The sequence below is a fragment of the Eubalaena glacialis genome, chromosome 5, assembly GCF_028564815.1.
Source record: "Eubalaena glacialis isolate mEubGla1 chromosome 5, mEubGla1.1.hap2.+ XY, whole genome shotgun sequence".
NCBI classification, from domain to species: Eukaryota; Metazoa; Chordata; class Mammalia; order Artiodactyla; family Balaenidae; genus Eubalaena; species Eubalaena glacialis.
The window spans coordinates 17,191,587-17,213,816 of NC_083720.1; the positions used below are offsets into that span (position 1 = coordinate 17,191,587).

Genomic DNA, 22,230 nt, shown 5'->3' on the forward strand with positions numbered 1-22,230 from the left:
AATAGAAGCACAAGACTCAGATCAGCAAAACTCTGATTTTGCCTTAGAAGCTAAAACTGAGCCTGTAAGGAAATTAAGTTTTCACAGTTGTCCTGACTATGCACTTTTTACTAAAGCTGTTAAAGACCTGAAATACTCCGTAACTGGAGGAAAGTCATTCTAAGTAGCCAGAAGAGCTAATTCCTCAAGCTTGTGCACCCAGGGACCCACATCAGTTCTAGAAAGCTAGTATTTGCTAAGGGATGTGCACACTACTTGGCGAAGGGGATAAGACAGCTAGATTTAAATCCTTCCCCTGTGATTCACTGGCTCTGTGAGCTTTGCTAGGTTATCTGATTTCTCCATCCGTCAATTTAATCATCTGTTAATTGGAGAAATGAGCCTCCCCGAGCTATTTCAAAGGTTGAAATAATCTCTGTTATAGTATCTGGGACAGATTAGAGGACTAATAAGTGTTTCAAGGGAGGTGGCTTTCTCCCTAGGACTGATAAGTAACTTGATCCCCAAATTCTCCTTATTTTTGAGTCTTCTTATGTGACTAAGCCCGAACATACTCTCTGGACCCCTTCCCTTAACATAAAAGCGTGACATACAGCACATCCAGCTAGAATAAACATTTTAGTCACTTCTGAGATAGTGATATTGCTTAAAATACTAATTACAATTTCAGCCAAGATATACACATTTTTAAATATTCTGATTAACTAAATACTTGGTTTTACTGTTTAAATTCTAGATTCACTATAGTTTGAAGTGGTTGACTATGGCTTTTAGGGAGAAGCTCCTGAGCTAGGCCTTGAGCAGTGAGTAGGGTTTTGATAAGATGGTGCACTCACCTGGGCTAGAGATGTCACAAAATCCAGAGTTGGATGGATCTATAAAACTAACATAGGCACAGGTGAGAAATCTCTGCAACAGCAGAAAACGGTGGGCAAAGGTGAAGTCGCTGGGCCCCTGAATGCACTATTGGGTGGAAAATGATTATTTTAAGTGTACTCTTTCTCTTGTTCACATTACTCTGGATGGATCTTTGCCACCTTGAAGGCCCTTCAAATAAGAACTCTGCAAGCAGCCTTGGTCAATGAGGAAACTTCATAGAGGCTGGGATAGAAATAGTCTAAAATAGGTGCAGGTAGACCAGCCAACCCTGAGAAAGTTTTCCTTTCAGCATTCCTTTCCACACCCTAGGGAGTAAATGATTATAATTCAAGGAGAAGCTCTTGGGGAAAAAAAAAAATTGAATCTCAGCTGCAGTATATATTAAAAGACATGAGTTTTCTACACTGAAGCATATTTCCTCCTCCTAACAGATATTCTAAATTTATCACAGGGGGCTTATGGTAGGGTATAGGCTTTATAAACTTCACCCAAATACACATTATCATTTGAGATACTAACACCTCCAGGGGTCTCTGTGTTCACAAGGAAAATAACAACCCATTTGGAGTGTGGACTCTGTCATGGAGATACCACAACTTAATACCTGCTTCAACATGGCAGAATTAAAGAATCAGAAGTAAAGGATATTATAGGCATACATAAATCTTCAAAAATTTAAGGATGGAAAATTAAAACGTGAAGCAGAAACAACAAATTATGAAGAACAGTTTTCAAGGTATAAAAGTTAAAATAAAAACTCAGTAGATGGAGTGAATTGCAGAGTGATGCAACTGACAAATAAAAGAAAACAAAACAAAACCTGAAAAAGACTCCATTGCACCTTTTTCAAAATAGAAGATAATAGATATGGGATGTAAAAGTGAGTTTATCAAAATGTGTATTATATGTGTCCCAGAAGGTGACAAAAAATATAAATAAATGTAAAGGAAATCTGAAAAATGACTACCAAGAGCTTCCTAGAATTAGAGAAATATCTAACTTTTCAGACTAAAAAGTTAATTGGAGAAATGCAAGCCTAACAAGATTAATCATTTTTTGAATCATGCATCATAGTGAAATTCAAACCATTAAACAGACAAAATTATTATAATGCGTGTTAGAAATAACCTACAAAGGAATAAGAAAAGCATATTCTCAACATCATTATCAGATGAAAGAAGACAGAGAAGTAATATTTTCCATTTGTTGAAGGAAAAAAACTTCAAATTCGCAATTTTATAACAAGCTAAACCATCATATCAATCTGGAAACTCAGTGAATCTATTATCAGGAGCACACTAAATGTCTCAGAAAGTTTATCAAAAACAGATCCCCTTTGATAAGAGTTTTCAAAGACATACTACATCAAGAAAAATAAAAAGTTTAAAATGATGCTATGAGACCTGGGAAGTAAGGGTGTGTAAAGAACTTAGAACAGGTAACATATCTAGATTAGAAGAAAGGGTACTAGGATTAGGGATGTGATATGAAGAAAAAATAAAATCAAGCAATAGTAAAACATGTATGGATCGAATAGGCTTCGATATAATGAAATAAGAGGTATGGTTAATTGTCTGAGAAAAGAGGGAAGATGACAAGGAGGAGGAAGACCAAGCAGAGAAAGAGGAAGAAGGGAAGGAGATGAGGTGGATCATGATGGAAATTCTATTTAGAAAGACTGAGTAGCTCAGATTAGCAAAGAATGGAACTTTGATCTCATATCACAATAAAAAATAAATCTAGGAAAGTCAGGGGCCAACTGGTGGAAAATATAGAATCTCAAACTGAAAAGCAGATATTTAGTCTTGAGGATGATGAGATTCACTGAATGCTTTTGAGTAGGCAAGTATCACCATCAAGCTATCTTTTAAAAAGATAACTTGAACAACAATTTTCGAATTAGTTGATGGGAAAGAAGCCAGGAAGGTCTTAAAAAGGTATTAAAACAATTCCATCAAGAGATTATAATGCCTGGAAATAAAATGATGGTATAGATTATATGACAAGGACAAGAGATAGTTAAATAGGAGTGTCCCCTAAATAACCGCAACTAGGTTAATGCTGAATTGTATTACACAGTAATGTCACTCTGATATACAATGGGGAAATCCATTGTTTTCTCACATCCCAATAAGAAATTTTTCCTTTGGGAAATGGTGCAGAATATATATCTTAACCATCACCAAAATGTAAAATAAAATGCAGAACATAAAAGCAGAAATTAGAGAGCACACTTCAGAAGGAGACTGGCAGAACAAAAGACAGAGAAGCCAATCTTAGATCCACCAGTGGGATAAGATAAACCAGACTCCAAACACCCTTCTATCAGAGAAGTTAACTGAAATGAGGAAGAGATAATTAGAGTTGACATTATTTACAGCTATCATGGCCGAGAAAAAAGTCAAATACTTCTAGAAATCAAGTCTTCTTCAATTGCATGGTCAAAATCACACTAACGGGAATAATTTGTTTCTTCATCTGAGACTCACCTAGGCAAGATGGGCTTCCTTCTTGGATAAGTGTAAGACCATAGCTCTAACTGGTCAGGTGATTGAACTGGAATCTGGGCACTAACAATCACCCCCATTCAGAGGACTGGCGCCCACTGTCAGCTCCCTGTAAGGTCAGCCTGAGTCTGAGCAAAGGAGAGCCTCCTTGGTACAGGGATAAAGCCTGCGATGTTTGAACTGAAAAATTCTGTCCAGATCTGCTAAGGAATATTTCTTCCTGTCTGGAGTGTAAACACTTACAAGATAGAGTCCTGGACAAAGGTGCTTGAAAAAAGAGATGATGCAAAAGGAGGAGGCATTGGAGAAAGGGAAGAAACCTCGATGGGAATCCTTTTTTTCCTAGATTTGAAAGTGAGATAAACGTACACATGTTTATCTTACATAGCATTGTCTTTTGAGATCAGTCAGTTCCTTTAACAGAAAAATGTCAGATAATCTCACCCCAATCCACTGTGGGATTTGTTTGGAGAAGATGAAAATGGATAAAAAGGGAGGTACTTAGGAAAAAGAAGGTGGTATGGACTGAATGGTGCCCCTTCCTCCCATTCTACCCCCTGTCAAATTCGTATGCTGAAGCTCTAAACCCCAATATAACTGTATTGGCTGATAGGGCTTTTAGGAGGTAATTAAGGTTAAATGAGGCCATAAGGATGGGGTCCTGATCCAATAGGATTGGTGGTCTCATAAGAAGTGGAAGAGGGATATTTCTCTTTTGTTCTGTGAAAACACAGCAAAAAGGCAGCAGTCTACAAGCCAGGAAGAGACCTCTCACCAGGAACTGACCATATTGGCATCCTGATCACAGATTTTCTGCCTCCAGAACTGTGAGAAAACAAATTTTTGTTGTTGAACTCACCCAGTCTATGGTACTTTGCCATGGCAGCCAGAGCAGACCAATACAGGAAGTAAACCCAATGCTTACTCTATAGGACCCTCATCCTTGATCTTAGAGAGTTTCTGCTGATAATAAAAATATATGACCATTAATCAACTACACTCCCTAATAAACACACAATGTATCTGAGGATTGCATTCCTGTATGAAGCCTGGGGAATATTATGCTTGCTTTGTACACTAAGTTGTACTTTAGTCCCCCCTTTTCCGTGGTTTCTTTCTTTTTTCCTTTTTTTAATTAATTAATTTATTTATTTTTGGCTGCATTGGGTGTTCGTTGCTGCACGCGGGCTTTCTAGTTACGGCGAGTCGGGGCTACTCTTCGTTGCAGTGCACGGGCTTCTCATTGCAGTGGCTTCTCTTGTTGCGGAGCACAGGCTCTAGGCACGCGGGCTTCAGTAGTTGTGGCTCGCGGGTTCTAGAGCACAGGCTCACTAGTTGTGGCGCACGGGCTTAGTTGCTCCATGGCATGTGGGATCTTCCCAGACTAGGGATCGAGCCCGTGTCCCCTGCATTGGCAGACGGATTCGTAACCACTGCACCACCAGGGAAGTCCCTTTTCGTGGTTTCATTTACAAGATTTCATGGTCTGAAAGAGTAAGTGGAAAATTCCAGACATAAACAATTCATGTTTTAAATTGTGTGCCGTTCTGAGTAGTATGTTGCTATCTCAAGCCCCGTCCCGCCTAGGTCATGAATCACCTCTTTGTCCAGTGTATCCTGCCATCCTACTTAGTCACTAAGTAGCCATTTCAGTTATGAGATCAACTGTCATGGTACCTCAGTGCTTGTGTTCAAGCAACCCTTACTTTACTTAATAATGGCCCCAAAGTGCAAGAATAGCGATGCTGACAATTCAGATATGCCCAAGAGAAGCCTTAAAGGGAAAATGTGAAAGTCCTTGACTTAATAAGGAAAGAAAAATGTCATACGCTGAGGTTGCTAAGGTCTACGGTCAGAACGAATCTTCTATCCATGAAATTGTGAAGAAGGAGGAAGAAATTCTTGCTAGTTTTGCTGTCCCACTTCAAACTGTAAAAGTTAAGGCCACAGTAAATGATCAGTGCTTAGTTAAGAAAGAAAAAGCATTGAATCTGTACAGCAAGATATTTTGAGAGAGAGAGAGAGAGACCACATTCACATAACTTTTGTTACAGTATATTGTTATGATTGTTCTATTTTATTATTGTTGTTAATCTCTTATTGTGTCTAATTTGTAGGTATGTACATATAGGAAAAAAACAGTATTTATACAGGGTTCAGTACTATCCGTGGATTTAGGCATCCACTGGGGGTCTTGGAATGTATCCTCCTAAATAAGGGGGTGACTATTGTATTAAGGCAGAGTGAAATGCATTTAGAATTTTGTCTACATCAATTCTTGATATAAAATTTAAGATGTTTGACTAACTTAGTTGGACACCATTTACAAAAAATGCTTAGCACCAAAAAGTTTGAAAATTTTAATTCAAACAAGGTGTATATTTAACAAGTAAAATAAAAGCAGGTCATTTTTCTGACATGCTAGAACTTAGTGGATATATTATATTACAAAATGTCCTTGTGGGAATGGCAGCACGTCTGTCTGCCTACAGCTAAGGCTACATGCTGTTTTACTTCAAACATTTTTACTATCTTCTATGAAAGTTATGATTAGTATTTTATTTCTTTCATAATTATTAATCACTAGCAGCATGATAAGCACTATAAATTTTTTTGAATTTCATTTATTTTTTATACAGCAGGTTCTTATTATCTATTTTATACTTATTAGTGTGCATATGTCAATCCCAATCTTCCAATTCATCCCACCACCACCATCCCCACCCACTTTCCCCCCATGGTGTCCATACGTTTGTTCTCTAACACTATAAATATTCTTAAATAAAGTTTTATGTGTAATGTCAGCACATACTTTATTTTTACTTCCTTTGGCAGTACGTAAAATAGATATGTTTTGCTGTTTTGCTTTCCTGATATCACTCCCCTTAAAATTCATCTTTTACAGTGAAATAAAATACTGGCAATATAAACAAATTTTAAAGTTAGTCTTTTTTTCTCTGGTTCAGGCAATTTGTGTTGACTTTTGCACACTTTTAAGAGAGGAAGATGGAGCCTTCTAATCCCTGATCAAAATTTATAATTGACACAGAATAAATCAACATAAGGGAAATTAGTATCTGTTTACTACACATCACATCACAGAAATGCATTCTCTTTAGTGGCACTAGTCCATATGATAAAGCAGCTTGCAAAATGTTATATTATCTATAAAAGCCACATACAGTTGGAGGAGTTCAATATTAGCACATTAAATATCCTTATGAAATGAAAACAAATATATAGATTTGTAACTGTATTCTCCACTTATTTTTCATCTTAATCAATGATCATGGATGAATTTCTTAACTTTTCTTTGAAGTTCAGACTGTAATAAAATTGTAATAGTTTATATAAAACTCTATTTAGATGCCACACATCTCCAGTAGATTAATATTCCTTGCTTTACACTTTTTGTGAATATATCTAAAATAAAACCTGTACTATTTTTTTAATATTTATTTTGCCTCCCTTCATTAGACAACAAATTCTTTGAAAGGAGGAATCATGTTTTATTCACTCTTTTGCCCCCAAACCTAGCACAGTAATTGACAAGAAACATACCCTCTGTAATTGCCCGTTGAATGAACAAATACTCAGTAGAAATTGGGAGCAGGGTCTCTGGAGCCTTACTACGTGGGTTTGAATCCTGGTTTTGTACTTACTCTCTTACCTTGGCAAATCAACCTTTTTGTGCGGATAATAATAAAATTAAATTCATAGGGTTTTATTGTTAATTGAGTTAATACTTGTAAAGCCTTTAGACTAGTGTTTGGATCTTAGTAAGAACTCAATCAACATCTATTATTATTATTCAACATAGGAAACACAAGGAACTATTAAACTATATTTTCTGCATGAAGCTGTGCTAAATAAGGTAATATGTTCTTGTTTATCTATGCACAGTGCAAAATGATTTTCACATTTTGCAACTCTCTATAGATGTTATAAACTCTTGTCAACTTAGTTAACTTGTCCCAAATTGAGTTCAATTCATCTATTCAACAACCTTTATTTGGCAAAGTATGAAGTAAAAGGCCTTCAAGAAGTTCCATTTTAGAGGAGGGTTTGATACTCACAGAGCAATAGTAGTTCATGAAAATCTCCATTAACATTTACTCTGATATTATTAATTATGTTTATACTTGTCTCTTTGATAGAATCTAAATTCATATAAGAAAGAGATTTTTATTGTTCTGATATTCCCAGCTCTTGAACATTTACAAAATGAAGTATGCCAAAATAACATATAAGTAATAATATAATTTCTGGTGATTCATCTGAGTGATTAGTACAGGAAGTTGATTAATCTTTTTAAACCAAGGACTTATTTAAAAATACACATTCACCTTACATATTTAAATTCAATTTTAAACAGGGAAAGGAAAACTAATTTGCTCACACTTTATCAGAGAGTACAGGACTTTCCTCTGAGTAGAGCTGTCCTATTTCTGTTTTACAAGGTCTTTCTTGTATAAACAGTAGTCATAAGCCACTAACCAGAATTTTTATTGCTAGTTCTATAATAATTTTTAAAATACTAATGAAACAACTTGAGTGCAGAATACCTCTAGATTTTGTTTTGTTTTGTTTTCCTGGTTTCTTAAATTTCATCCTCAACATCTAATTCAGTAGTAGTGTTTTCAGTTATTTACTTTTATGTTTCAAAAAAAATCAGCTTAGCTTTTTTGGATATAATGCTCTATTTTTACATGTAAATTTAATCAATTAGAAAGAAATTTAAATCTCATAATTACAATAATAAATGTAATTGCCATATTTTGGGGAACAAAGACAATGAACTCTGTAAACACATGAGCCAACTCTGCAAACTTCTGGGTTTGGGCGTTGGGTGCTACACAGGCAGTAGTTGAATGTTTGAGAGAGAATGGAGAGTATTAGTAATTAAGTTCTGTCATTAAAGGTCTATTAAAATAATTTCTAGTGTACATATGGTTGTCAGAAATCTGGAAATTCTTTACAGAATAGGTGTTATTTAAGGTAGACCTAGAGAAAGGGTAAAGATAGAAAAAGAGACATACGAAAAACAGGAAACAATCTGAGAAATGACCTGGAGTTGAGAAAATGTGTGACTCTGGGAAACAACAGTTAGTCTAACTTGAACATATGAAGATGGAGGTTTCTAAAACGCCTTGAATACTAGATGGTTGTTGGAGGACAGAGGGAACAAAAAATGCCCACTGAACTGAGAAGAAATCTCAAGACTGACGGATGAGACAGGCAGCTCCATACAATCAGTGGATCCGTTTATCATAGAGTAACATACTCACAGGGTAGGATCCGGTGGACAACAATTTGGAAGCATTCACAACTGGGCTCCTCACCATCGAGGAGCCACTGGGACAATTTTATGGTTAACCTAGGGTATGGGGGTATACCCACAGGAAGTGCATTCCAGAGTCAAGATTAATGAATGCGTAACTAGTCTCATAGGTGCCGGGAATACGTCAGGGAAGGTCTTCATCACTCTTTGGAGACTAACAGAGCATAGAGGTCACCTGGACCTAACGATCATTAAACAATATCTATTAACTACAAAGCCTTTGATGACAGAGAAGAGATTTACTACACAGTACAGCCCTAAGTAGGGTCAGTGGAAGGACAGGAGGAAGGGAACAGACCCAAGATGGCGTCAGTTATGCTAACACTCATACAAAGGTCAACAGAGTTTAATTCCTAAGCAATACCAGAAATGGAAGATGGGTGAGCAGGAACACAGTACATTAAGAAATAATCTTGGGACTTCCCTGGTTGCACAGTGGTTAAGAATCCGCCTGCCAATGCAGGGGACACAGGTTCAAGCCCTTGTCCAGGAAGATCCCACATGCTGCAGAGCAACTAAGCCCGTGCGCCACAACTACTGAGCCTGCACTCTAGAGCCTGCAAGCCACAACTACTGAGCTCACGTGCCACAACTACTGAAGCCCACGCACCCTAAAGCCCATGCTCTGCAACAAGAGAAGCCACCGCAATGAGAAGCCTGTGCACCGCAACAAAGAGTAGCCCCCTCTTGCTACAACTAGAGAAAGCCCGCACACAGCCACAAAGACCCAACACAGCCAAAAATAAATAAATAAACAAATAAATTTATTTATTTAAAAAAAAAGAAATAATCTTATATCAAAGTAAGATAATTTAGATGGGTTGAGGTACTAAAACAAAGACAAAAGCTTAAACAAAATTATGATGGGAAAAAGCAAGATTTTTGTTTGAGAGAAGCATTTTTGTTTGAGAGATGCTTTAAAGATTAATTCATATTCTATAATCTGTATTATATATACATACATATATACACATACATATATACTCTATGTCAAAATCCTATCTCCTATGGCAACCATTAGGTTTCATTTAATAATAATTATACAGTCAGCATTGTTCTAAATAATTTACATGAATTATCTCATAAAAGCTGCCTAATAATGATAGTAGGTAGCTACGCTTATTATATACAATATAAGCTGAAGAAACTGAAGCACAGAGAAATTAAGTAATTTGCCCAAGTTCACGTAGTTAGTAAATGATGGAGCCAGGCTTTTAACTCATACCAGGGCTTTAGATCAGTTTTTAACCACTGAACTATATAGCCATTCTATAGGAGGGAAGCAAGCACAGCTAAGTGAAATAGGGACTAAGGATTTAATAGAGGTACACGCTTAGGGAAAAATTTCACTCAGACCCAATCATCTCTTCTATGCTTGGTAGATACCTGCTGTTTATATCACCCCAAATTGTTTCCTCTTCTTCTGCCAAATATTCCCAATATTCCATTGGGTGATGCATCCTTTTCTCATTGTGTAAAGTCCATGAACTTACGTTCAACACCAAAGGTGGGCCCTGATTTGTTTAAGTCATTCAGCAAAGTCCATCCTTCTCCCACAGTAATTAATTCAGGGAAGGGAGAATGACTCAGTTGAAGTGATGAAATGTTTAGGAAAGTAGCTTCCTTGTTCTTCAAGAGAACTACCAGAAATTTCTCTCCTTGCTCCCCCTTTTTGGATATCATTGAGGAAGTTTTGGCCATGGTTATCAATCTTTTCCGGCAACCTGTGGCCATGAAGGAGCCTTGAATGAGGTTAAAACTTTCATCCCCAAAGGCAAAGTCAAAAGAAACTACATCCTTAAAAACACTGCTGAGTTGCTGAATTTATGAGTCAGTAGAATAGGTCACCTTTTGGTATATAAGCCATTCTAAATTGGATTTTAGATTATTTGCAACCAAAATTATTCTGATGCATTTACAATTTCCTTAGCTTCTTATCTAGATCAATGTCACTTTGTTACCAAATTTGTGACATTCTCCTTTTACTTTCTGATCCATCTATTTACAAAACACTTACAGCATGATAGCCTTGACTCCATACTGATTTATTCTTCTCCTGAAAGCATGTAACAGATTTTCTTGTTTGGACTGTATGGGTTCATCTGTGTTGGCTTGCATCCTAGCCAAGGTGTTTTCCTTAATGTATTCCAGGCTAAACCATTTGACAACTTATTATACATGAAGTTGTTGGTACTAAAAAAAAAAACCTGTCAAGGATACTTAATTTACTCATCAGGGTTACAGAAAAAAATGAAATTCTTATTCACTAGTTTTATTTAATTAATCTTTAATTTACACTTGTTATGTCTTATAATAAACTGTTAGCTTCTTATTTGATAGCTTTTTAGTTTAATTATTCCATTGGTTGCTAAGGTTGAAAGCAATTTTTACGTTGAAAGCAATATTTAATGGAGTTGTCTAAATCCTTCAAAAGAATGCTACTTTTAAAAATTTAACTGATTTAAAACAAAGTCTAAATTATGGTAAAGTGGAGTGCATTTTATTAGGCAACTTTTAGAATGATGAGACCCACTCACTATTCCAAGCCTCCAGACTCAACTATCCAATATGTAGAAATATGAGAATCATGTTTAAAACACAGTGAATGATCAGAATAAGTTCATAAAGTCATTACTTTCTGACATAAAATTATTTTCTCTGTGAGCAGAAAGGGACATTTTAGGATGAGTTAGTCTCCATCAGATTCCCAAAGAAATATAATTCAAGTTTGTATGTTTTCAAAGCTCAATAGCCAATGTAAGAGAGTAAATCTGATCAACAGATTTGAGTTATTAGTACGGGAAGTTACAGTAATCTAGTTGCAGAGTTAATAGAACAGGAGAATAAAACAGCTTGTGAAAGAAAATTAATTTAGAAATAATTTTTAAAATATTTTTCAAAATATATTTTTAGTTTCAGACAAAAAGTATACAAAAATGTCACAGAAGAAATTGGAACTCTGCATCTGGATATAAGAAGCAATTTCTCAATCAGATATACATATTAAAAACACACAGACAGTGAAATAGTTCCAGACTGTACTTTCCTTTCTGACATTATGGTGGTTTAGATGGCATAAGAAGCCTCCTGCTTCAAGAAAACTAGATCCTAAATAGAAAAGAAAAAAAATTTCTAGACTTGCAAAACATAGAGGAGTTCAAAAAAATAATAAAAAACAAACAAAAAAAACCCCTGCCACTTTGCCACTTTGCCACTTTATGTCTGCATCTCCCTCCTTCCCCCCAAACACTTCCTCTGGAGTTGGAACTGGGACATAAAATTATGGATTGATAGACAGGAGAGGAAGAATTTCCCCTAAGGCAGGTGCTCAGAGTAGCCCAGCCCAGTAGGTACTCTAAGCCTTGGGCCACTGCTTAGGTAAGTGTTTGAATTTGGGACTTCCCATCGATTTGGGCCCCACTGCTGGGAAAGGGAGTAAGGTTTTCCTGGGTCTTTGGCAAACCCTAGCTGTTTGCAGAAGTGGACCGAAGTCTACTGCCGATGAAAGCATCCCAAAGGAGACCTGGTGGAGATAAACAGATTAGCATCGAGCAATAAACATGCACACAAACCAATGGGTAAAGGAAACAGATTTCCACCCCAATCCAAAGATCATGTAAAATATACATAACACTAAATATGACTGTGCTTAAAGAAGTAAAAGATGGAATCACAAAGGTGAACAGGTAATTAGAGGCTATGACGAATGGCCGTTAACTTTGTTAAAGAATCATACTGGGTGACCGGGGACCGAGGCGGAGCCGAGCAGCGCGCCGGAGGCCGCAGGGCCAGCCTGGGCAGTGTGAGGGCACTCCTGAAGCCGGGGGCCTGGAAGCTGAACCAGAGGCAGGACATCTCTGCCTGGCTGGCCCCATGGTTCCCCAAAGCCCCAGCCCAGTCCGTGGTGACCCTAAAAATACCCATCAAGGTGGAGCTGGCGGCTGGGAAAACCTACAGGTCGTATGTGTGTGGCCACAGCAAGAAGCAGCCCTTCTGTGATGGCTCCCACTTCTTCCAACTCACTGGCCTATCCCCACTCAAGTTCAAGGCACAGGAGACCCGCATGGTGGCGCTTTGTACTTGCGAGACCACCCAGCAGCCCCCGTACTGCGAGGAGACCCACAAGAGTGAGCAGGTGCAGAGTTTGTGGGTTCCCCACTCGGAGGGGATGGGTGCTGCCCGGCCCAAGAAGGGGTCACCCCAGGAACCCCAGTACCCGTAGCCGGCTTGGGAGGGACTTGCTCCGGTAACCTGAGGGCTCCCATCTAGCGCAGGCTGGGAACAGACTGCTGCTTCAACGCCTGCTGCTGAAGACGGCATTAAGTAAGCATGCCCCAACCCCCGAAAAAAGAATCAAACTGGACTTGCAGAGGTAAATCATTACTGATCGAAATATAAAACCCAATGAACGAATTAGATTAGCAGTTGGCAAATGATTTCTCCAGGTTTGTACGATAAGTGTGTCTAGTTCTGTTGACGGTTCTAGTTCTTGTATGTTCACAGTTATCTACATCATTAGTATGCGTCATAAGTAAGGTATAAGGGTTTAACACATATTCTTGTAATATATCAAAAGTTACACTAAAATTAAGAAAAACACTTTTATATAATTTAAGATTGTGTAACGGGGAGGCAGTGTCTTGGTTTTGAGAAGGAAAACGAGAATGCTGTGTAAGTGGCATGAGTGAACTTCAAGAGGGCAGGTTGAATAATAGCATAGGCAAATGATCTAAAAAATAACCAGTGGAAAGCAAAGAACATAATATCAATAACTAGGAAATTCCTAGTGTTTATTGATCACTTTCTAGATGCAGTGCTTCTTTTTTGCAGTCTCCTTTGAAACCTGTCAATGGACTAAGCATCATCTGAGGAGGGGCAACTCTCTCTTCATTCTAAAAAGGAGTGTTTGTGTGTACAAATCAAACATTCAAACAGAAGGCTTGAAATAAAGTAAATGGTTTATTCTGTGTGTGATTTTCAAACTTTGCTCTTTAGAACCTTCTCAGGGTGCCAAAAAATAGAAAAATTCCAAGCCCCTCCATTCTATTTCCAATAGTGCACTCATTCAGCTGCCAAGTCCTTTAGCTGTAGTGCCTGGGGGGCATCAAATAAATGTTCTTTAAAGGACTCAGGAGCTAAAAAAGAATCTTGATCTCTAAGAATCATTTAGGTTCTATTTATTTATAATGCTATTGTAGCCAAAAGTTAAAAGCACCAGCAATCTGTTAGGTCTTTGTCAAGCAAATTTACATTACAGAAGAAAAAGCTGGATTAAGTAAAAACAAGTATTATACCTACTTGATGCAAGAACTCAACTGTGTAGTGCAATAAAATGTCAAAACCAAAAAAGACCTTAGAGATCATTTAGGCCAATACTCCTTCCTGATCACAAGCAATTCTACAGAAGTCAGTGAAAATTAAAAATAAATAAATGTATGTGGCAAGGTAAGAGAAAGGGAGAAATAATATTAAAATATTTTGATAGATTAATTTTTTAACAGAGAATAAACAACCACAGGTGATAGACTATTTAATCAGATATTTGTGTATATGGCGTTATCACCCTTGAAATTGTCTCAGAACTAACATGAACTGATAAAAATTAAAATTTGCATGATAATAGGAATGTGTGTTCATAGTTTAAGAATCAATCAGCTAATGTAAATAAATAGTGCAAAAAATATCCTTTTTAAAATGTTAGGTGCTTAAGATAAATAATTAAAGGGAATTCTTTTAGTGGATAAACAAGCAGGAAAACATGACTTACTGTATCAAAGTATAGCAGTCCGCCTTTTGTTCTAAGCTTTGAAAAAGTTAGTTCATCTGTGAAAACTAGTTTAAAAATTTTGATGGGCAAATATATATCTAGTATTATGTTATATGTATATCATTATATTTATATTTTATTATATATTGTATAATGTGCATTTATATTTTATAGATATCAAAGATTTACAGAGAAAGAGTTGGAACACAGAATGATTTCTATCAGAACTTTACGTACCTTGGAGAATGTTTTAACTTCGTAAATAATTCATTTCTCCATAGAATGAATGTGACTCTTTTTGTTCTCATTCAATTATAATAGTCTAAGAACATTTCCCAAGAAAATGCTGGCTGGTATAGCATATTTGATTCACTAAATTAATTCATTTACCTTTTCTAAACTGTTAGTCAAAAGTTTCCAGTTTTATAGGGATAAGAAATATAAACAAATTAGGTTAAAATATACAATCACAAAATACTGTAGATTACAAAACAAATATATCTATGGCACAAATATATCTATGAATCTGAAGTATTGCCATGCTTTTCTACATGACATAACGGCTTTGGTATATATACAAACCTGGAGATATGAGGGTGAGCTAATTTCCTCTTTTGTTTTCGAACTTGAATTATTGTATTAAGAGAGATGAATAAAATATGTGGCTGGAATATGAGCCAAAATAAAGATTTCGTGCAGAAATCCTACCAAATACAGATAAAACTAGAACTAACTTTCAAAGGCTGCCAAATCGTTTGTCAGATGTAATGGCTTTCCCAAGGTCCTCATCTCACTTTTGTCTTTGTGAACCATCCAAATCTTGGGACATTTTGCTCAATTTGTTTCTACTCCTCTGCACTTCCTGATTCATTCTCTACCTTTTTGAACTCTCCTTCTTCTAGTCTTTAAGACAAACTTGAAGGAGTACCACCATTATGCCCATCGTATTACTAGGGAAAATAAGTCTTAGGAAAGGTAAAAATGTATCCAGTATCCCACAGGTAAGAATCTTGCCCAATATCCCACCGATCACCAATGGCAAAGGTAGGAATGTGGCCAGGTATGCCTGGGTGCAGATCTCAGCTTTATCACCGGAGCTGCACTATGCCACGTGATTGAGCAGCTTCAGTGATTAGAGAGTCAGTTGTGGTCAGGTGAACTTAAAGTACAGGATAAAGCGTCCAAGGGAAAAGAGTATTAACCAGCTGAGGCTCTCCATAAAAATGCAGAGATAATTCTCATGGAGATGCTATTTGAAGGCATAGAAGTAAATAGGGAATGTAAAAACAACAGGGTAAGGAAGAAAAGGGAAAGAGCTTAAGAAGAGGATTCAGGGGGGAAATCTACACTTAATGGCAGAATGAGAAAGTCGATAAGGTGATAAGCTCTATGTCTAGAACAAGAACGGACTGAATAAGTATTCAATGAGATGCTGAAGAGAAAGAGAAGACTTAGAGATGTTGGAAGACAATAAAGATAAATGATAGAAAACCATTAGAGTGATAAAGAAAGGAGAGGTGATTAACATTTCAAAACGTCATAGACAAGACAGGCAAGAAACCAAAGACTCTGGACAGCCAGAATTTTGTTAATTTCAGGCAGAGCCATTTTATTAGTTCAGTTGTTTGAAAGAATGAATAGGAAATGGGGAAATAAGGCAGTGGCTTTTTCTTTCTATTTTTTTTTACTTTTTTTTTCTTGTTGAAGACTAAAACAAGTTAGCATGAGAAGTTAAGGGAAATAAGATGACATTTTTAGGTAGGAAACTGGTTTAAGAAAAGGTTTCTTTGGCTAATATAGGCAAGACCTGACTCAATTGAGTAAGAAGAGTGAAGAGGGGAAGAGTATAAAGTTGAAAAAACAGAGAGAGGGATTAGACTGAGAGATTGTTGACTTTTTCTTGGTGGTAAATTGTATGCATTCTCATCTGTATTTATAGAACCAAGATATTTATTAGAAAGTAGGAAAAAAACAGAGTCCTGGACATTAAAGACATACAATAGGTGTAGAATTAGTGTTTGTAATTGATTCAACAGCCAGTTATAATATTCTTAGAGGAGTGAGAGAATTTTTTCCATTGAGTTTATGAGGAAGAGAAAACTCAAGGAAAAAAAAAGTCTAGTTATTCATACCCAGCTGAGTTCACAAATAAATAATAAAATAAATAAAGTGGAAAGAATAGTACTGAAACAAGCAGACAGCAACGACAGAAAATAAACTCTGAATCTCTGCTCTTCAAAGAAAGCATCCTGGAGTAAAGGAGGAATATCAAATTCTTAAGTAACTTTATACTTGTAAAGAAACTCTATTCAAACTCATCCCACACTTCTCTTAATACTGTATATATTATCGACTCTCTTTTAATTCGGATCTGGCAGCATATATCTTTGTTTAAAAAGTTGGTTCCTTCATGGAATTAACAGTCCATCTAGTGATCCTTTAATTTTTACTTACAGCATCCCAGATGTAAGAAGTTAATTGTCTTAGAAATAGCGCATTCAATATCAAGTAAACTTTTGTCAAGGACAGTTCCTTAAAAGGAAGAAAGCAACAGCAGTCTCAAAATAGTATCAGTTAGTCTTGGCTTTTCCCAACTGTTGATGAATAAAAAATGTTGATTAATCTTTTGTTGATGTCAACAATCTAATTCAAATTATATAAATACAATTATACTGTGTTTTAGATACTTTAAATTTTGACTGATAAAAACATCATTTCTAGTCTTAAAGCTATACATATGTCTGTATATGAAAATAGTTAACTTAAATTACCATAACTTATTTTCTAACATCAGCTGTAGACGCTTTATTCAAGCTTCTCTTTCATTGTCTTAAATACATTAAGGATACACTAGGCGGTTTCTCTGATCCCCTCTAGTTTTAACATTCCAGAATCTTTGCTAGTCTCTTGTTTTTTTCCAATAGTTAATTAAAGGAATGATTTAAAGGACAATTATATTTTCTGCACCACTTCTTTCACAAGACTTCTAAAAAAGGCTAATTCTTTAGTCAATATTAAACCTATTCTTTTCTCAAGAGGGAATTGATGATCCAAGGAAAGATCTACAAATATGTTCTGTATCTTCTTCATTTTTTTCCATATCCGTCCCATATCAAAAGTTCTGAGGATAGATACTTCCCCATTCCACTTATCTCCCATTGGCATTCAAGTATTAATTAAAAGAACCATCATTTACATAGCACAATTTTGGTTTTTTGGATTGTCAAATAATTTCTGCTTGATTAGTACATTTTATGCAAACTGTTTACTTGTACACAAAAATGGCTAAAATCATTGTCTGCTCTGTTGGCAATCATGGTGTGGAAATGATATATGAGAGGCTCCTCTTTCAGATATACTTCTCTGCATTTCTAGAGCATAGACTGTAAAAATAAGAAAAAAAAAGAATTCTTTGCTTTCTTTTATGGTAAGAATGACTTTTCTGTAGGGCCAGTGTTTGATGTTTATGCCAATATTGTGAGTCCCCTATCCAACAGTGATATAACAGTTAACTCCACCACCATGAGTCATGGATTGATAACTTTTGTGTTTTAAAGGCTTTCATGCAAGAGTGATGACTCTCGTGGGTGATGGTGGAGAAAATAGTAAATTATGCTTTCCTTTACAATCTCTAAGTATTAACCTTGTAAACCCCTTATTCTCACCTGATTCTATAAAGGATCAAAATTCTTAAAAAGGTGCCTGGATTTCTCCTCAGTGTCATTGTACTTAGAAAGGATTTTGCTCCCTACCTCACATAATATGTTCATTAACAAGAAACCTGAAGAACATTATTATTTTTTTACAGGCAATGAATATCATAACTGGTCATGTTGAATGTTAAAAACAAAGTCAAAAATGTGGTCACTCTTTAGTCATAATATAGTTTGCTTAAATTAATATGTGATCAGCAACAAGAAACCGAAAACTACATTAGTTATGGTTTACAAAAACAGAGATGCCTTTTTCTCCCATAACAAGCTTGTGGTACATTATGGTTGATATTTTTGTAACAGCTTTATGATTTCAAAGCATGAGGCTGAAATCTTTGCTGTTCTCATGGCCACAAAATGACTACAAGGGCTCCAAACATTACCTTCTCATTTCATATTCAAAGACATAAAGCAAGGGAGAAAGCTCTTAGTCAGAGAATAATATAAAATTGTTTGACAGTTATCAGAAAGTAAACATTATTTTTGATAAGTCATTCAAAATATTTCTGCTCAACCTCATTGACCAGAATTACACAAGTGAAAAGCTAGGAATACACAGAACAGAAAGGAGTTAAAAACAGCCTTGGAGAAGTAAAAAATACTTCTCTGCCATGTACATCTTCATAAATATGATTTTTATACCATCCTCACTCTTAGCTCTATTTTCTTTTTGTATTTTTATTTTCTGTTTACCTCATTTTTGTGCTTTAAATGCATCTTTATCTTGCTTCATTTCATGTAATTTTATGAACCCTCTTAAGTCTTTTTGGAATGAGATATGTATCTCTACGTATATGCATATATGCATACGAAGTGATACTGTTCCAGCTGCTTCTCTGTAACATATTTTATACACGCTCATTTGGAAATCTTTATTGATTTGATTTCCACAGCCACTGATAAAAATCTTTCTGTAATTTCGGAGTCAATTTTATAATAACAAATTGCATGGATAGTTCTACAGTTTGTGAACAGCAAAGAGCAACATTATTTTAAAAGTTAACAAGGTTTTCAAATATTGCTTATAATATGGTCTCATGATGGGAACATTTTCATTATGTTTTCTTTCATCCTTGTTCATTGATCCCTGTGGAATTATCATGGAACCATGAGATTACTGAGCCAGGAAAAACAGCTCCTGTGCATCACTAGCTCATAATTCAGCACAGGAATGCAGGTCCACACTCTAGCTCTTCTCCTTGCCCTGCCAAATGGATGGTTGGTTTTGTTGTGTTGTGTTGTGGGTTTTTTTTTTTTTTTTAATGTACAATTGTGTGGGTTTGAATGAAAGGGGGAAGTGATCGAAGCAGAGAGAGACAGAGAGAAGATAAAGCCAAAAATTTTTAGAAGGATATCTACTATTTTGTGATTTGACTATAAAAATAAAACAAGTATTTAAAAGACTATAAAAATCCATTGTGAGGAAAAAACTAGAACACATAGTCATTAGCAATCTGGAAAAAAATTCAAAAGAACTAAATGTTAGTGAGAAATATTGATTAGAATATGATTATATAGAAAAATACAGGTATAAGTTAACTGAATTGGTAAAGAAAAAATGGCATGAATAATTATTACAAGTACAACTTTCAAAGCTCTTGTTCTTGTTTGTTTGTTTGGCAATGATGACAATTCTAAATTAGTTTAAGGCATTGTTGCTAATGCTACAGAAATTAAAGCCTTTGAAAAAATTTTGATTCATTTATGTTTATTTATAGGTATTATTTTAAAGGGTCTTGCAAATGTTCTTAGATTTAAAATGTTAATAATGTATTTACTAAAATATGATTGACATTATATCTAAATGATAATGACCACTATGTAAAATTATTTATGCATATAGACAAGCACTGGTAGGGAATGTAAAAAATTCAACACTGATATATCTGGTTGATATGAAAATTTTTTGTTTTCTATTTTTACTTCGAAATTATATTGCTACTAAAATTGTTTTTATTGAAGTAGGTAAAATATTTAGAACTTTCTTTACACTGTACTGTACTTTATGACACAATTGATTTAGTACCTTATAACTAACATCTAATAATATTTGAAAATATCTATTTTTATATAAAATAAAGTAATATTAATTTTCTTTGTGGTAATTCACAATTTGAATATCCCTATTCCTGTAGAGAATCTATCTGTACAAATAAAAAGAGGGAAAGAAAGGCCTTGGGTATATCAATAAGAGATATTCTCCCTGTATGATCTTGTGAGTATATTGAAAAGCTGTCATCTACCTTTGAGCAGGAAAAGCTAATTCACTGGACATTACTAAGTAGTGGCAAAGAGCCATCCTTTGAGGGTGAATTTGAGGCTTAGAAATATCCCAAAGTCCTTGGTGTCTAAAGAGTGGGGGATGTGATTAGACTGTTAAAACTCTTATACATAAAATTGAATGGACTTTCTTTGGAGATAGACTAGACATTCTGATTGTGAAAGGGTTTGAACAGAATCTCCTTCCAAGAGGTAGCTTAAGAAGTTTTGAAGATGTTTCTGCCTTTACTAGGAGATGTGCTACAAACTTATTTTCTCCAATTTGTTTTGGAAGTAGGCTGGTGAAGATGTGGCTTCAAAGTAACTCTGAAAATAATTCTAAAAGAAATGCTCTCCAACTGACTTGATAAGTGTCATTGATGTTTTAAAAAAATCTACATAACCTACCGCTGTGACAATTTTGAAGGCAACACTTATGGATCTTTGAATTCTAATTGAGATACCTAACTAAATTAAAAAAAAAAACCAAAACATTAAAAATAATAATACAACAAACTGGTCCATCAGGCTAGCAGGTATCAGTTATTCAAACACATTTCATCTCCATTATAGTGGCTGAGAGTGAAAAGATTCCAGTCTTATCTGGGCAAGAAGGGGGCCTTGTGGAGAGCATTGCTGTGCTGATTCTGGAGAATCCCTCTAGACGGTCTGTAGTCTCCTTGGTTTGTCTGTTGACTGGTGGCTTTCCAGACCCTCCTTGTTCTCAGCAGTGGCTCACTATCTGGATTACTTGGAAACTCTGATTCGTATGCAGAGCTGTCTACTACCGTCTCAGAAGAGAAAGGCAAAACTTTTGTTCCTTCCTCTCAATATCTTTTCTATTTTCTTTGCTCTAACTATAAAAAAAAATAATCTGTCTCTATAGTTTTTTCTATTACTCTATTATTGTTATTGCTGCTACTGTTATTATTATTTTGACACTCATTCTCTCTCCTGCTGTCCATCGAGATTCTCTTGCTCAGTTCAATCTGAACTGTCTTAAAAGGTTCAACTTACTATTTTCTATTAAATGCTAAAAAAATCTTGATATTATTTTATATTTACATATACAACACAACACACTTAGATATATTTTAATACAGTAATTCCTGTCCTTACCTTTCCATATATTATCTTGATATGAAAGAGACTTACTTTAGTTGTTATGGTCTGGGGTAGAAAAAATTAGATAATTTTAAATAGAAGAAGTGAGGATAGTAAATTCTCAAACTTTTGTCACTCTCAACACAACTAAGTTTCACTAAACTTAATTTTATGAATAAGATCAGGAACGATGCTTGCAATTATTGGAAAAAATCACTCTTAATTTGGTTTGTATCTTTGCGTAACTGCATCACTGTGAGATATACATTCCAAAGCATCATAAACATGTTTTTCTCATTTTTATAATATAGATACAAAGAAGACCTCATTGCTTCAAGAGTATTACGAATATTGTTCGTGGTCATTTTGATTAATCACTACAAGACTTCTGTAAACTAAATGCTGAAAAAATAATGTGCCAAAAGTCATGATCATTTTTTAGATGGTAGTTATTACTGAGACATCCTATCATTTGTTTTCCAACTCAGTAGATAGGGAATGATAATTAATCACTGTTGCTCATTACACAAAACGTATTTCCATAAAGAAAATACTCAGATTTACTAGCAGCAGTTCTGTCAAGGTATTGTATGTAATTTGGCCTTTATTTTCCTTAACCAAATTTCTATTTGTATTGTTTGGCTCCATTATTCGATCTTG

The 22,230-nt window shown here is 35.4% G+C and overlaps 1 protein-coding gene across 1 annotated transcript; it reads left to right on the plus strand.

Moving 5' to 3' along the window:
* Positions 1-12,433: 12,433 nt before the first annotated feature.
* LOC133091743 (CDGSH iron-sulfur domain-containing protein 3, mitochondrial-like) lies at positions 12,434-12,949 on the plus strand. The gene has a single exon (XM_061190987.1). The coding sequence runs from the start codon at positions 12,434-12,436 to the stop codon at positions 12,947-12,949; it is 516 nt and encodes a 171-aa protein (XP_061046970.1).
* The last annotated feature ends 9,281 nt before the right edge of the window (positions 12,950-22,230 follow it).

What these genes read in the sequence shown, in the direction of transcription:
- LOC133091743 (XM_061190987.1), top strand. Translation starts at nt 12,434, where the DNA reads ATGGCCGTTAACTTTGTTAAAGAATCATACTGGGTGACCGGGGACCGA.